The sequence below is a fragment of the Peromyscus californicus genome, unplaced genomic scaffold (assembly GCF_007827085.1).
Source record: "Peromyscus californicus insignis strain IS unplaced genomic scaffold, ASM782708v3 Scaffold_1__1_contigs__length_55948999, whole genome shotgun sequence".
Taxonomy (NCBI): Eukaryota; Metazoa; Chordata; class Mammalia; order Rodentia; family Cricetidae; genus Peromyscus; species Peromyscus californicus.
Window position 1 is genome coordinate 49,183,288 of NW_026294492.1, and position 14,483 is coordinate 49,197,770.

The window sequence follows — 14,483 nt, forward strand, 5'->3', positions numbered from 1 at the left end:
AAGCACTGTGGTCAAGTCAGAAGTTGGCTCTTGGTGCCTCTGCCCAAAATAGAGAGAATTCTGGTCAAGGAAGTAGCACTGGGGGCTAGAGGCCTCCGTTGAGGGCTGGGGAAAAGCCACCCAGACTCAACACAAATTTCGTCTTCTGTGCTTTCCACACCCACAACCCCAACCCAGGAAAACCACCAGAAACAGGAAATGCCTTACCAGGCCTAGCCGGGGAAGATAGAAGAGGGCAGAGGGATGGCATCTTCCAGGCTCTGCCTGGCTCACTGAGGCAGCCACATGGCTGTCCAGAGAGGGTGGTCATGCTGTGCATCCTACCCAGAGCTTTGAAGTGGAGGAGCTGATGACACACTGAGTCCAAAGCATTCTAGGAGTGGGACTGCCTCTCCTCTCCCCTCTCCCCAGAGCCCAGTCTCCCATCCAGTGTGGGGGTGGGGGGGTCAGGTTAATGAAGGTAAGCAGGGGACCTTGGGCAGGTCATCTTAACCTCCATGCTTTGGGTTCCCCAACCGAAAATCAGGAATGAAATTACATTAAAATTAAATTAAATGTGGTGGTATATACCTGTAATCTCAGCATTCAGGAAGCTGAGGCAGGGGGATAGCTATAACTGAGATAAGCTTGAGCTACATAGTGAGTTCTAGGTTGGCCAGGGTTACACATAGAGACCTTGTATCAAAAATGGGGGGAAAACAAGGGGAAGGAAGGGGAGAAGAGGAGAGGGAGAGAGGGTGAAGGAGGAGAGAGGAGGGTGCTGGCTAGCAGTTTCCTCTAAGATGAAACCTTCCACGTTGGAAGGAAGCTCATTAAGACACAGGGTGTGCTAAGAGGAGGTGATACACTGTATCCTCCAGAGAAGCATGTTAACCTCAGGAACTAAACAACAAGAAGTAAACAGGAAGTCCCTGAAACAGACCAGACTCTCTACGCCCCTCCTCAAGCACAAGCTGTAAGGACCGCTGATGGCTGAACTGCCCAGAAGAGGTGCAGACGGGACAAGGCACCTGGAAGAGACTGCCCTGCTTGCAGGCTGTGCAGTGCCCTCCAGGATTCCAGCAAGTGCCGTCCGTGCTGGGCCTCGGTGATGCTGAGGTCGATGAGTCATTTCTGCTCCCAGAAGTGACTCCAGGAACACTCATTGGCTCACCAAGTTGGACTTTGGTGGTGTGCTTGCTTTTCTCTGCTGTCTGGGGTGAGTGCACGTGTGTTCACATCTCTCCCAGAAGAGTGTCACACAACAAAGAGAAGGGAACGGAAAGAAGAGACAGGCGAAGAGGAAGGGATTGGAAGAGCAGAGGAAGGGAAGGAGGAAAAGAAAGGAGAGAGAGAGAAAGGAGAGAGCCACCTCTCCACTCTAGAACCGAGCGTTGACCGACGCCGACCCACAAAAGCCAGTCATTAATTGACCCAGCAAACATACATGAAGTGTTTACTGTTGGCCCAGCACACTGAGACCCACTAGTGGACGAGGAAAATGGGCCCGGATGCCACAGTGCTTGTAACCTGGAGAGAGTGAGTAGATTAACAGGAGGGACTCTCGCAAAAGCAATCCGGATATGGGTTGGTGACAGCGCTGGTGAAGTGTGTGGTAGGAAGTACAGACAGCTGAGGCATGTGGTACAGTCAGCTGAGGCACGAAGTTACAAGGACAGGCAAATGTACCGCTTTGGGGTAGTGAAGGGGAAGGCAGGGCTCAGCCAGCAGCCACAGCAAGACAGAAAGGGACAGACAGTGGGGAAAGAATGCTGGACAGCGTGACCTTCCACGATACAGGTCCATCCACTTTAAAAAGAATCTTCCAGCTTCTACAGCGAGACCCACACAGCTGTGCAACCTATTCCCCTGACAAGCTCTACTCAAAAAATAAGGGTTGGGGTGTGGCTCAGGGATGGAGCCCCCACCTAGGATCCCCCAGTGAGGGTCTGGGGGCGCTGTCAGGGATGGAGCCCCGCCTAGAATCCCCCTGGGAGGGGCTGGAGGCATGGTCAGGGGTGGAGTCCCTGCCTAGATTTCCCCAGTGCTGTGTGTGGATATGTGCACAAGACTGCAGGTACCAGAGAAGGCCAGAAGAAGGCGCTGGATCCCCTGAAGCTGGAGGATACAGGTACAGATGGTTGTGAGCTGCCTAATATGGGTGTTGGAAACTGATCTGACCCAAGCTCTGAGCCATCTCTTCATCCCCCACCTTATTTTAGGGAGACAGTCTCTTTCTCAACCTGGAGCTGGCCTATTAGGCTGAGCTGGCTGGTCAGAGAACCCCAGCAATCCTTTTATTTCAACCTTCCCAATACGACGATTATAGACATGCTCCATCATGCCTGGTCAACTCAGGTCCTCGTGGTTGCGTGGCCAGCACATCATCCCCTGAGCCACCTCCTGGCCCTCACACCCCTGTTTCAGAAAGAACACCTACCACTGGTTCTCTGTATTTGCAAGTGAACTGTTTTCAGGACCGCCTCGTCCCCCCAGGTATGAAAGTACACAGGCATCCCTGTCCCTTCCAGACCCCTCTCTGCATTGAACCTGCACATCCTCCTGAGGTGACTCAGCTCAGCTGACCGAATGACAGTGCTGTGGAGAGAGCTGAGAGACAGCAAGCTAGACATTATGATGAGCAACCCAGGCATGATTCCCATCCTGGCTTCCATCCGGTTTGCTGCACATGAGGGCAGAGGCCAGAGGACAAGCTTGAATGTCCTTCCTCAGGAGCCGTTCACCTGGTGTTTTGAGACAGGGTCTCCCACGGGCTGGACCTCATGGACCCGGTTAGAATTGCTGACCAGTGAACCCCAGGATCACTGTCTTCTTCTCCCCAGTGCTGGGCTGACAGGTAGACACCACACTTGGCATTTTCTCCCTGGGTGCTGGGAATTAAAACTCAGCTCCTAGTGTTTTCAAGGCATTGATGGAGCCATCTCCTCAGCCACACATTTTAAAAGGTGGACATCTCTGAGCCATGGTTAGTTAAGCTCACCGACATAGCACAGTCAGATATGGGGGAAGAAATGAATCATTCATTCATTCACTTTACATTTCATTTGTGTGTGTGGAAGCCATTTCTTCCTCGCACCGTGTGGGATTCAGGCATCAAACTCAGGTGGCCAGACTTGGCAGCAAGTGACTTTACCCACGGAGCCATCTCACTGGCCGTCATACGTTTCTGTCTCTTTCCCTAGCAGCGTCTCCCTCTGGAGGGCACCGGTGAATTCATGTTTTTTCTTCCAGCTGTGTACCCCCCACCCCGACCTGGAAGGCACTCAGTAACGTTTGTTGAATCAGTGATGGGATGGCCGGCTGAGCAGGGGCCTCCTGTGTGCTCTTCCTGCCAGGAGCAGTTTTGAATCCCCATGGCTCTAAGAAAGATCGATTTGCATAGCTGTACATACTTCCCTCTGATTTGGGGTATTTATTAGCAGAGGGACAGAAACACGGACAGACTGTTTTGCATTACTTGCCGATGGTGGCTTCATTTCCTCATGACCCCATACCCACCCCTCGCTCCTGTGAAGCCCTCAGCCTTTTACTAGACTGCTGACTTTAGGCGACAGCAGAGCAGGCTGTAGCTACTTCCTTCCTGCCTTCTTCCTCTCTTCCGCTTTCTTTTTAAATTAAATTTAATTCGGGGTGGGGGGGGTCCAGTGTGTCAGTGTGCGTGTGTGCATGCATTTGCATGCATGTGAGTACAGTATGGTGCATGTGTGCTCGTGAGTGTATGTGCACACATGTGTGCATGTGTGTGTGTGTGTGTGTGTGTGTGTGTGTGTGTGTGTGTGTGCATGCACGGGCGCACACGTGCGTATGTGTAGGCCCAAAGAAGTCAGCATTGGGTTTCTTCTTCCCTTGGTTGCTCTTCATCTTATTTTTATTTTAAAAAACAGTCAGGCATGGTGGTGCACGCCTTTAATTCCAGCACTGGAGAGGCAGAGGCAGACTGATCTCTCCAAGTTCAAGGCCAGCCTGGGCTACAAAGGGAGCTTCAGGACAGCAAGGTCATTTACACAGAGAAAACCTCTCTCAGGGGGAAAAAAAAATTAAATAAATAAAAATTTAAAAAAAAAAAGCATCCTTGGCTGCACAGGGAATTCAAGGGGGTAACCTGGTTTACATGAGAGTCTGTCTCAAGAGTTTTTTGGGGTTTGTTGTTTTTGTTCGTTTTAATAAATTGTGCTGTACTCAGCTCACAGGATGGCTGCTCTCATCAATATTCCCTAAACAACAGAGTGGCTCGTTCCATAGCATATGCATTCTACCAGCTGCGGGGAATCACCTACGGGTATTTAAAAGCCAAAGGAGGGTGCAAGCAGCTTCTACCAAAATGGCAGAGCATTTTCTACGAGAGATCAAACCGTAGGCTGGTTTTGGACTCCTTGAAGCTAGTCTCTCGTGTACCAAGGGCATACATACAGCTTGTCAGCAGATGGTGGGCGGCATCATAGGAGAAAATTAGGGAGTGGGGCTAGGGGAATGACTCAGTGGGTAAAACATTTGCTGTGCAAGCTTGAGGACATGAGTTCGAATCCAAAGCACCAGCATAAGATCTGGGTGTAGTAGGGACGCCTGCAATCCCAGCCCGGAGGTGGTACAGACGGGGATCCGGGGCGATCTCAGGCCAGTCTCAAAAATGATAGCGGGGCTGGAGACATGGCAAAATGATTAAGAGCATGTTTTTTTAGAGGACCCAAGTCCCGCTGCCAGTAACACCAGCCCCAGGGGGACGCAGTGCCTCAGGCGTTGGCTGGCTCCTGCACGCGAACGCACACGTCCTCACAGAGCGCATACTCATGATTGGAAACCTTAAAAAATAGCTTTCAAGGCAGAAGAAGAGCGCTTGAGGAAGACACCATACCTCCACAGGCACGTGTACAAGACCGCACACATATGGGCACACACACAAGCGCACAGACACACAAGGAAAAAGACAACGGGTGCCAGAAAAGGTAGGATTTCGGTGACGTGTCGGAAGCCTTGTTGAGAAACTGACGTTTAAGCAAAGACTTGGAGGAGGTGATGGGGCAGCCAGGTGGACACTAGCATGAACAGTGTCCCAGACAGAGGAAACTGACAACGCCAAAGACCCGAGGCAGGACTGTGCCTGGTGCATTGGAGGAAAGGCTAATTAGGGGCCTGTGGCTGGAGTAGACTGCCAGAGAAGGGTGCAGGGGAGATTGAACCACGTGTCCGAGGAACTAAATCTAGGGTGTGTGAAACAAGCACAATGCTTGTGATTGTCACCACAGCACCCAACCTTGACGTTTGTCCTTAAGAGGAAAGCAACAGTGACTGAATGCCAAAATCCACAGTGAGGGGCTGGGGGCATGGCCAGGGTGGAGCCCCGCCTAGAATCCCCCAGTGAGGGGCTGGGGGCGTGGCCAGGGTGGAGCCCCACCTAGAATCCCCCAGTGAGGGGCTGGGGGCATGGCCAGGGTGGAGCCCCGCCTAGAATCCACCAGTGAGGGGCTGGGGGCGTGGTCAGGGTGGAGCCCCACCTAGAATCCCCCAGTGAGGGGCTGGGGGCGTGGTCAGGGTGGAGCCCCGCCTAGAATCCCCAGTGAGGGGCTGGGGGCGTGGTCGGGGCGGAGCCCCGCCTAGTTTCCCCTCAGTGAGGGGCTGGGGGCGTGGTCAGGGGCGGAGCCCCGCCTAGAATCCCCAGTGAGGGTCTGGGGGCGTGGTCAGGGTGGAGCCCCGCCTAGAATCCCCCAGTGAGGGCCTGGGAGCGTGGTCAGGGGTGGAGTCTCTGCCTAGAATCCCCCAGTGAGGGGCTGGGGACATCTCTCAGAGGTAGAACACTGGTCTAGCTCAGAAAGTCCTAAGTTCCCTTGCAGCCGAGACAAATAAATAAATAGGGAACTGAGTCATGGAGATTTTCAGTAACTTCCTGTAATGTTTAGCGTCATCACCTTGACTGGATATGGGGTCAGGTAGGAGCCAAGCCTCCAAACACACCTCTGTGTCTGCTTGTGGGGGGTTGTCCAGATTGGGTTGTTTTGAGACGGAAAGACACATCGTCACTGTTGAGCCACACCATCCCATGGGCTGGGGGCATGGGCTGAAGGAAAACACCAGCGTTCACGTCTCTGCTTCCAGACTGTAGATGTGATGTGACATCATGCCTTCCCTGCCATAGAGTCTGTACCCTGAGACTCTGAGCCTGGGTAACCCTCCCTCCGCATGATGGTTTGAACGAAAACATGCCCCTCATAGTATGTGGCCTTTGAACAAGTGGTCCCCAGTTGCTGGCATTGTCTGGCAAGGTTTAGAGAAGTGTGTCACCGGAGGTGGCTCCCAGTGCTTGAGCTGTTCTCCCAGCTTTTCCTGCAGCATGACTCCCGCCTCAGTGGTGTGGACTCTTATCCCTCTGAACCATAAGCCCAAATCAATTCTTCCATAAGTGGCCTTGGTGATGATGTTTTGTTTTGTTTTTGGGGGGTTTTTTGTTGTTGTTGTTGTTGTTTGGTTGGTTGGTTGGTTTTGGGGTTTTTGTTTTTTGGTTTTTTGGGGGGTTTTTTGTTGTTGTTTGTTTTTGTTTGTTTGGTTGGTTGGGTGGTTTTTTGGTTTTTGGTTTTTTGTTTTGTTTTGTTTTTTGTTTTGGTTTTTTTGTTTTGTTTTGTTTTGAGACAGGGTTTCTCTGTGTAGCTTTGCGCCTTTCCTGGGACTCACTCTGTAGCCCAGACTGGCCTCGAACTCACAGAGATCCTCCTGGCTCTGCCTCCCAAGTGCTGGGATTAAAGGTGTGCACCACCACCACCATCACCCAGCCCAGTGATGATATTTTATCCCAGCAATAGGAAAGTAACTAAGACATTTTCCCAAGATCCTGCAGCTGGAATTGGAACTCAGGGTGTACCAGACCACCAACCTCGGGGCCGCACACTGCATTCCTCCGTTGAGCCTGCATTGAAATCTGGGAGATGAGATCCCATTCACTGTGGCATACCCACAGCATCCTTGGCTTGTACACTGGACAGCGACAGTTCCCCGGTCTCCCCCCAGCACCACTAAAAAACCCCTCAGAGGAGAACTGTGTCTCCCTCACACCCACACATGCCTGGGGGTTAAGACCACATGCTGCTTCTGGGCCTTGGTGGGTAGGTCTAGCATGCATGAGGCCCTGGGTCCATCCCCAGGACCACATAAACCAGGTGTGGTGGTGCACCTGTCATCCTGGTACACAGAAGGTAGGATGTGGGACAGGACTGTCATCTGAACCAAACTGCACAGTTCTTATGAGCTCAGCTGTTCTCTTACAGACTGCTCCCTCATAGGAGAAGGGCCAGGACAGGCCATGGGACCCTCACCTGCCAGTGCGTGCAACTCTGCCCTGACTGCATGTGGCCTCAGGATCTCCGGATGGACACAGCTGGGAAGGACCAGGAAAAGGGCTCCACCTGCACAGCCATAGCAAAGCCATCATCCACAGACCTTCTCGTACAGCTGCGTTGAGGTCACCCACACTCCTGCCGTAACCACCAGAATTCCTAATTGCTGTTTGCACACATACACTCAAGGAGACTTGATACACGACAGAGGCCATAGCTGAGGGACGCCGTTGGGAGCTCCATTCCCATACATCATTACACTATTTCAATCACACAAATGTATCATTTAGCCAAATGCCTGACTGTCTGGAAGGTCCTGTTGTGCTTGCTGACCTCCAAACCCTGTCTGACACACCAAAGAGAGCACCACACACTGTCCATGCTGCACTGTGTGTGTGTTTCCACACTCCTGTTTCAACAGTGTGTGCACGTGTGCACCTGTGCACCCATCAGAGGACAGATGTCCTGCACTGTCACTATCCACCTGATTGAGTCAGTCTCTACCTGAACCTGGAGCCAGGCTGGCAGCCCTCAAGGCCACAGCACTGGGGCTACAGGAAAGGGCTCATGCCATACCTGGCTTTCTAATGTGTGTGCAGGTTTTCATGTTTGCACAGCAAATGCTGTTACCCAAGCCACTAAATCCGAGCCAATCAACCTGTTAGCTTTTATTTTCAGTTCAGACATGCTACCAAGGCCACCACCAGTGACAACCTCACACCCGCCTGAATGGTTGGCTGAGACAGGAGGCTTGGCAATGTCTTTTACCCCAACTCCTGCTTCTCCCAGGGTTTAATGAGCTTCACATCCTGCTGGCTCTTTCCCCAAACCCACCTCTTTATCTTCAGGCCCTTAGCCTCAAAGTTCCACATGGAAGGACTACACACTCCCACAGAGGAGGGAGGTGCACGTTTGTGATGTCTGGGGCCTCTGTTTCTAACCGTGACATTATCATCCTTTCTGTGTGTCTTAGACCTCATGGGCACTTCCCATGACTTAGAATGCTCCAGTCTGACCTCCAGCAGCAATTCCAGAACAGCCACTACAGCTGCCTGCCCCTACCTCAGGACATTTGCACAGGCAGCACCCCCTGCCAGGCAGGGCCACCATCCCCAATCCACAGGGCTCATCTTTCACTGCCCCCTGGCTTCTGCTCTAGGGAGGTTTTCTCGACTCCCTACTCCAAAGTGCCACCAAGCTCCCTTTCCAAACATAGCTTTCTTCAAAGTATGAGCCACTGCCTAAAAAGTACACCTGTCCTTGTTTTCTCATTGATGCATTTCCCTCCTTCAGAATATATGTGTCCTGCTCCCATAGTTCCCAGCACCAAGGGCAGGGCTTGCCCTGCACGGTAACTGTTTGATGAATGGGTGGAGGGTGGGTGGGTGAATGGGCGAATGAGTGGGAGAACAGGTGAATGAATGAACTGATGGATGGATGGATGGATGGATGGATGGGTGGGTCAGCCTTGGCTATGACACACAGGGGTGGAAGTTCATACATAAGTCCAGCTGGTGAATAGGTGAATGGAAAAATAGGTAGTGCATAAATGGGTGAGTGAATGGAAGGATGAATGGATGGATGATGAATGGATGGATGATAAATGAATGATGGATGGATGATGGATGGATGGATGGATGATGGATGGATGGATGGATGGATGGATGGATGCCATAAAGTGAGATTTTCAGCACCAGATGTATAAAGGGAGTACATGACTTCTCTGAAGTATGGTTGAGGGGGAAGTTTTTATTGTAGATGTGAGGGAAAATTCAGCAAGCAGCATCTGGAAGAGTCCAGAGCAGGAAGAGAAAGTAGTAGCCTGAACATTGCCAGCAGAATGGACTGAGCCACGGGGGGGGGGGGGGGGGGGGGGGGGTGCAGACAAAGGAGAAGAAGAGAGAGCAAAAACAAGAGAGAGCCAAGAGATTGAACCAAGAGCCAAGAGGGCACTTGGCCAAAATGGTGGAATTATGAGAAGCTGGGAAAGGGAAGCCCATAAGCTGGTGAAGTTTAGGGTAGAGAGTGGAGTGAGAAGAGCCTGAGAGGAGCCACAGATACTGAGTGAGCCTGGAGCCCAGCGTGTGCTTTGGTATGCTAACAGGCACCACAGTAAACATTTGTCTGGACTTTCTTTTGGACCTGACAGGATGGATGGATGGATGGATGGATGGATGGATGGATGGATGGATGGGTGGGTGGGTGGATGGGTGGGTGGATGGGTGGATGGACGGGTGGGTGGGTGAGTGGATGGATGGATGGGTGGGTGGGTGGATGGATGGGTGGATGGATGGGTGGGTGGGTGGGTGGATGGATGGGTGGATGGATGGGTGGGTGGGTGGGTGGATGGATGGATGGATGGATGGATGGATGGATGGATGGATGGGTGGGTGGATGGATGGGTGGATGGATGGGTGGGTGGGTGGGTGGATGGATGGGTGGGTGGGTGGATGGATGGATGGGTGGATGGGTGGGTGGATGGATGGATGGATGGATGGATGGATGGATGGATGGATGGGTGGATGGATGGGTGGGTGGATGGATGGATGGATGGATGGGTGGGTGGATGGATGGATGGGTGGATGGGTGGGTGGATGGATGGATGGGTGGGTGGATGGATGGATGGGTGGATGGGTGGGTGGATGGGTGGATGGATGGGTGGGTGGATGGATGGATGGGTGGGTGGATGGATAGATGGGTGGATGGATGGATGGATGGATGGATGGATGGATGGATGGATGGGTGGATGGGTGGGTGGGTGGATGGATAGTTGGGTGGATGGATGGATGGATGGGTGGATGGATGGGTGGATGGGTGGGTGGGTGGATGGGTGGGTGGGTGGATGGATGGATGGTATATATACTATTTCTTCCCTTTTTGCCGGCAAAGGGGAGTGATGAAGAAATGGAGGAACTAAGTAGTCTTCTCATTACAAACTCTACACCTTTATCTCTGTTGTTTCCAGCAGTCGCTCCTTTTCTTTTCCTTTCTGCCTTCCACATCCCATCTCACTCCGTCCCCAGCTTCCTTCTGCTAACAATGGCCCCCAGGCCCAGAGGCAACCTCCCCGAGGCACCTCCCTCTGGCATATTGTGCATAGCCCAATGGTTCTCACACACAACTCCACCAGATACAGAATTTCCAAGGAAGGCAGAAGGAACCGAGGCTGGAAGCCACAGAAAAGACAGATGGGGAGGGTTAGGTGGACCCTAACCCAGCCTGAGGCTTCATACAACGGGGCACAGGGAGCCAGAACAATGGGAAACCTCCTACTGACTCTTCAAAACCCAGCCTAAATATTCCCTCTCTTACATAAGTCCTGATTCTCCCAGGCAGTGTTCTGCCACACACGCAGAGCACACAGGCCTGGGACGTATCTTTTTCTGTTTCCTTAAGTTTAAGAGCTCTTTGGGGGCCAGAGTCAAGATCCCAGCATTGCCTAGTACATATTAGGACTATTGTTGGAACATAGCCGGTCCTCTGGGGATTAACACCATGCACGCTTGCCCTTCAGAAAATCAGCCTTAGCTATGATGCACAGAGGTGGAAGTTCATCCTTAACTCTGTTTTCCCAACAGCTGCGATTGCCACATCGTAGGGCACCCTGAGACCCGCCAGAGCTGGGGCCCAATGTATCCCATGGCTACTTCCTCCAGCCCTTGAAGCTACTGGAGTTCAAGCAAATGTAGGCAAATCTGTGATGGCCTGTAGCCAGCCAGAGGAGCGGTCCATGGAGGACAGTGGGTACTGTGTTTTATGTTCCCTTCAGGAAACTTGTGGTGGCTCCAGGGGCCACTACCTCACCCACTGACAACCCCAGGGGATAACCTAGAGACCCCAGCACGCCATTCTCAAAGTGACTTCCTTCTTCAACTACATGGGACCCCTCACATGAGGGAAGAGACCAGGCCCCAGCCCATCATTTCCAGGGACAACCTCCTGGGATTTGGAGGAACCAGCTGTGGGGGCCTCAAAGACTGAGGCAGGAAAAGGAAGGTGCCCCCTACACCAGGGTTGTATCCTTCAAACCACAGGGCAAGGCTATATTCCCTTCAATACAGCTCGTGTCCCTCAGCTTCCATGGTAAGGTCATGTACCCCTCTGACTTGAACCTATATCTTCCTCTTCTAGGGCTATCAGACCTCCCCCCTCCAAAAAAAATCCAGCATCTGTGGGAAAGCAGGGAAGAGAGGACAAAGCCACCAGTCACCAATGCTCCAGCCACATTCAAATAAGGATTTGAATACATTTCCTAAGCTCACCAGGGCACATCTGAGCATGCCTCCCCTTGAAGGGTGGAGAATGCAGAAATGCCTGGCTCGGGGACACCAAGGACTGTCTTGGGATACCAGGCCTGGGCCCTGCATTCACTGAGCCCTTCATGGGATGGGCAGAGCTAGGAAGCCACAGGGGATAAGAGTGCAGCCCCCCACCCTCCATGACACACAGCCCAGAACCCTGACAGGAAATGGGGGTGAAGGAAGATGTGAGGAGGAAGGAGGGGACCAGAAGAGGCGGAAGAGGAGGAGCCAGAGGTGGGGGAGAAGCGGCTGAAGGCCTCTCTCCTCAACGCCTGAATCTGGTGGCTCCAACCTCATGCACCCCCTTGGCTATCCACAAGGCACACCGGTACCCCTAAGGCCCCTCTAGATGGGTCGTAACAGTTAACTTGGGGTTGGGGGGATTTCCCCCTAGTTTGCCGAGGCAGATGCAAGCCAACCTAGAGTCTGTAAACCCACGCAGAGCCCTGTTCTGCTCAGCACCTCCCCTTAGCCAGATCCAGGCCTAGAGAGGTGCTCCCCCAACCCAGCCCTGCCCTGGCATCACCCAGCAGGCTCACCTGGGACATCTGGGGGCGTAGGTTAACCTCCCGCAGGTTGATGGCTTGGGGCAGCAGGTTGTTAAGCAGTTGACACAAGAGGACACCATCCCGCAGTGCCTGCGCCAGCTCACACACCTGGGCTCCCTCCCAGGTCACACGGTGACTGGGAGGCAGCACCCGACACTGGATTAACCAGTGGGTGCACTGTCGCCAGAGCTCCATGGTGGCTGCCTGCCTCCCCCTCGGGGAGGCCCCGTGCACCCTCGCGCCTCCACCACCGCTGCCGCTGCCTGCCCCAATGGGGACAACTACAACACCACTTCCTCTTCTGTGACTGTAACTGTCGCCCTGGGGGTGGGGGGTGGGGAGGAGCTGTGGGGCGGAGGGGAGCACCTGCAGTTCCGCCCCCACGCCTTCCACGCACTGGTGTGACCTCCCTCGCCTTTCTCCACCCACACTGAGCAGACCTGGGCACCTGCAAAACCAAGCAGTCACTACCTCATAAGCTGTCACCTCCTCTGGCTCCTCCAGGTCCCCTGAGTAAGGCCCTGGTCTCTCACAGTCTGTCCCTGCTGCAGCCCCCCAAAGGGCACCCTTGAGCACTGAGTGAAGTCTCAACCATCCCTCCTCTACCCCATAGCCCTTTATGGCTCCAACTTCCTTCTCCGCAGGGTCAAGACCCAAGTCCTCCCTGAACTCCACAAGGCCCTGCTCACCCTGCCCCCACCCCTCCCAGCCTCCTGGTCCCTCATTCTGTCCCTCCCTGTGCTCAGGCCACACTGACCTCCATCCTGCCCCAGACCCTTTGCACTCATGTCTACCACCTCACATAAGTAAATGACTGACGACATTGCTTCCTCCGTGTTGCTTTTTGACTCGCGAGTGCTCAACCACAGGGGAGACCTCTGTATGGCCACCACCCCAAGGCTCAAGGGAGAAGGGGTGGAAAGCTTGTAAGAGCTGGGGGACGGGGAAGGGAGCTGCGAAATGCTGTCTCCCGGGTGTGGCATGAGGGCTCTGCTCATGAACTCAAGACAGGAAGATGAGCTGACATTCCCACAGGCAACAGTAATGACGAAGTGGGTTATAAAGAGCAAATAAGTGGGGAGAATGTGAAGGGGGTCCCTGGGGGAAGTAAGGGGGAATTGAGGGTGGGTACGACCAAGACAGAGTGCTAACGTGTAGGAAACTGTCGAAGAATATTAATGTAAATATACAGTAGAAAAGATACTCTGCTTTTACAGTTGCTTTTCATTTTTATTACGTTTATTTGCTCACTATATATATACATATATATATATATATATATGTATGTGTGTATGTGCAAAGACACATGTGAGGCACAGTATATGTGCGGAGGTCAGAGGACATGAGGGAGGGAGTCTCTTCTTTCCATCCACCATGTTAGTCCCAGGGATTGAACTCAGATCTTCAGGCTTGGCAGCAATCACCTTAGTCCACTGATCCCTCTCACCACCCATTTTTTTTCTTTTTTTCTTTTAATCTTGTGCTGTGAATACCATGTGTTTGTGCACGTTTGTGTGTGAGTGTTGGTGCACACACACTGTGGCCCATGTGTTGAGGTCACAGGACAACCTTGGTGCCGGTCCTCTCTTCCACACCGCTCAAGGCAGGGTCCTTCTCTCTCTTGCCCCTGGCTAGCTGGTCCCTGAGCTTCCAGGATTGTCTCTGCCTACTATCTCATCCTAGGAGCCCTGAGGATAACGAGCCCAGACTCCCTCCTCCTGCTTTAAGTGTGTCATGGGGATTTGAACTCAGGTCCTCTCATTTGCATAGCACACACTTGACTGAGCCGTCTCCTGGGTCTCCAAATGTCTTTTTTTTTTTCCTGAGATATTCCCAAATTTCAAACCACAGCCCTTCTTCACCCTTCCCTGTCCTTTCCCTTTCTTTGAACTCTGGTACCCAATAAACCTGACAGTTATCATATAGCCCGCCTTCCCTGCTGTGAGTTCCCCTCCGAGCCAAAGCCACCATTGTCCTTGCCTGTCATCATTAATTCATTGTTTAACAAATATTTACTGCCTCCCTGAGCATACTTATTATTTAGCTCCTATTATTAGGAGCTAAAACTACCTTGGCAGGGAAGCCTCTCTCCGATTTAGCCTACCAGATTCAAGGGGCTCCCCTCCAGCTCCGCCTTTTCAGACTTATGGCTACTAGCGCTAGACCGCTTCCCTGGACCAGCCTGAGTCTGATTTACATAGCGGGGAATGGGGAAGAGGTGGGCACAGCCTGGAAACCCTCCCTTTTGCAACTCTGCAGGCGAGGACAGTTTCCGTCCCCTATTTTTGGCATCTGTGACTTCCTACGCGTCC

The 14,483-nt window shown here is 52.8% G+C and overlaps 1 protein-coding gene across 1 annotated transcript in view; it reads right to left on the reverse strand.

The window, feature by feature from the left end:
* The window catches only part of Vav1 (vav guanine nucleotide exchange factor 1), a 51,739-nt gene extending 39,308 nt beyond the window's left edge, over positions 1 to 12,431 (reverse strand). The window contains exon 1 of the mRNA XM_052746785.1: positions 12,163 to 12,431. Coding sequence (XP_052602745.1) covers positions 12,163 to 12,366 — 204 coding nt within the window. The 5' untranslated portion in view covers positions 12,367 to 12,431. The remainder of the gene's footprint in view (positions 1 to 12,162) is intronic.
* Between the last annotated feature and the right edge of the window lie 2,052 nt (positions 12,432 to 14,483).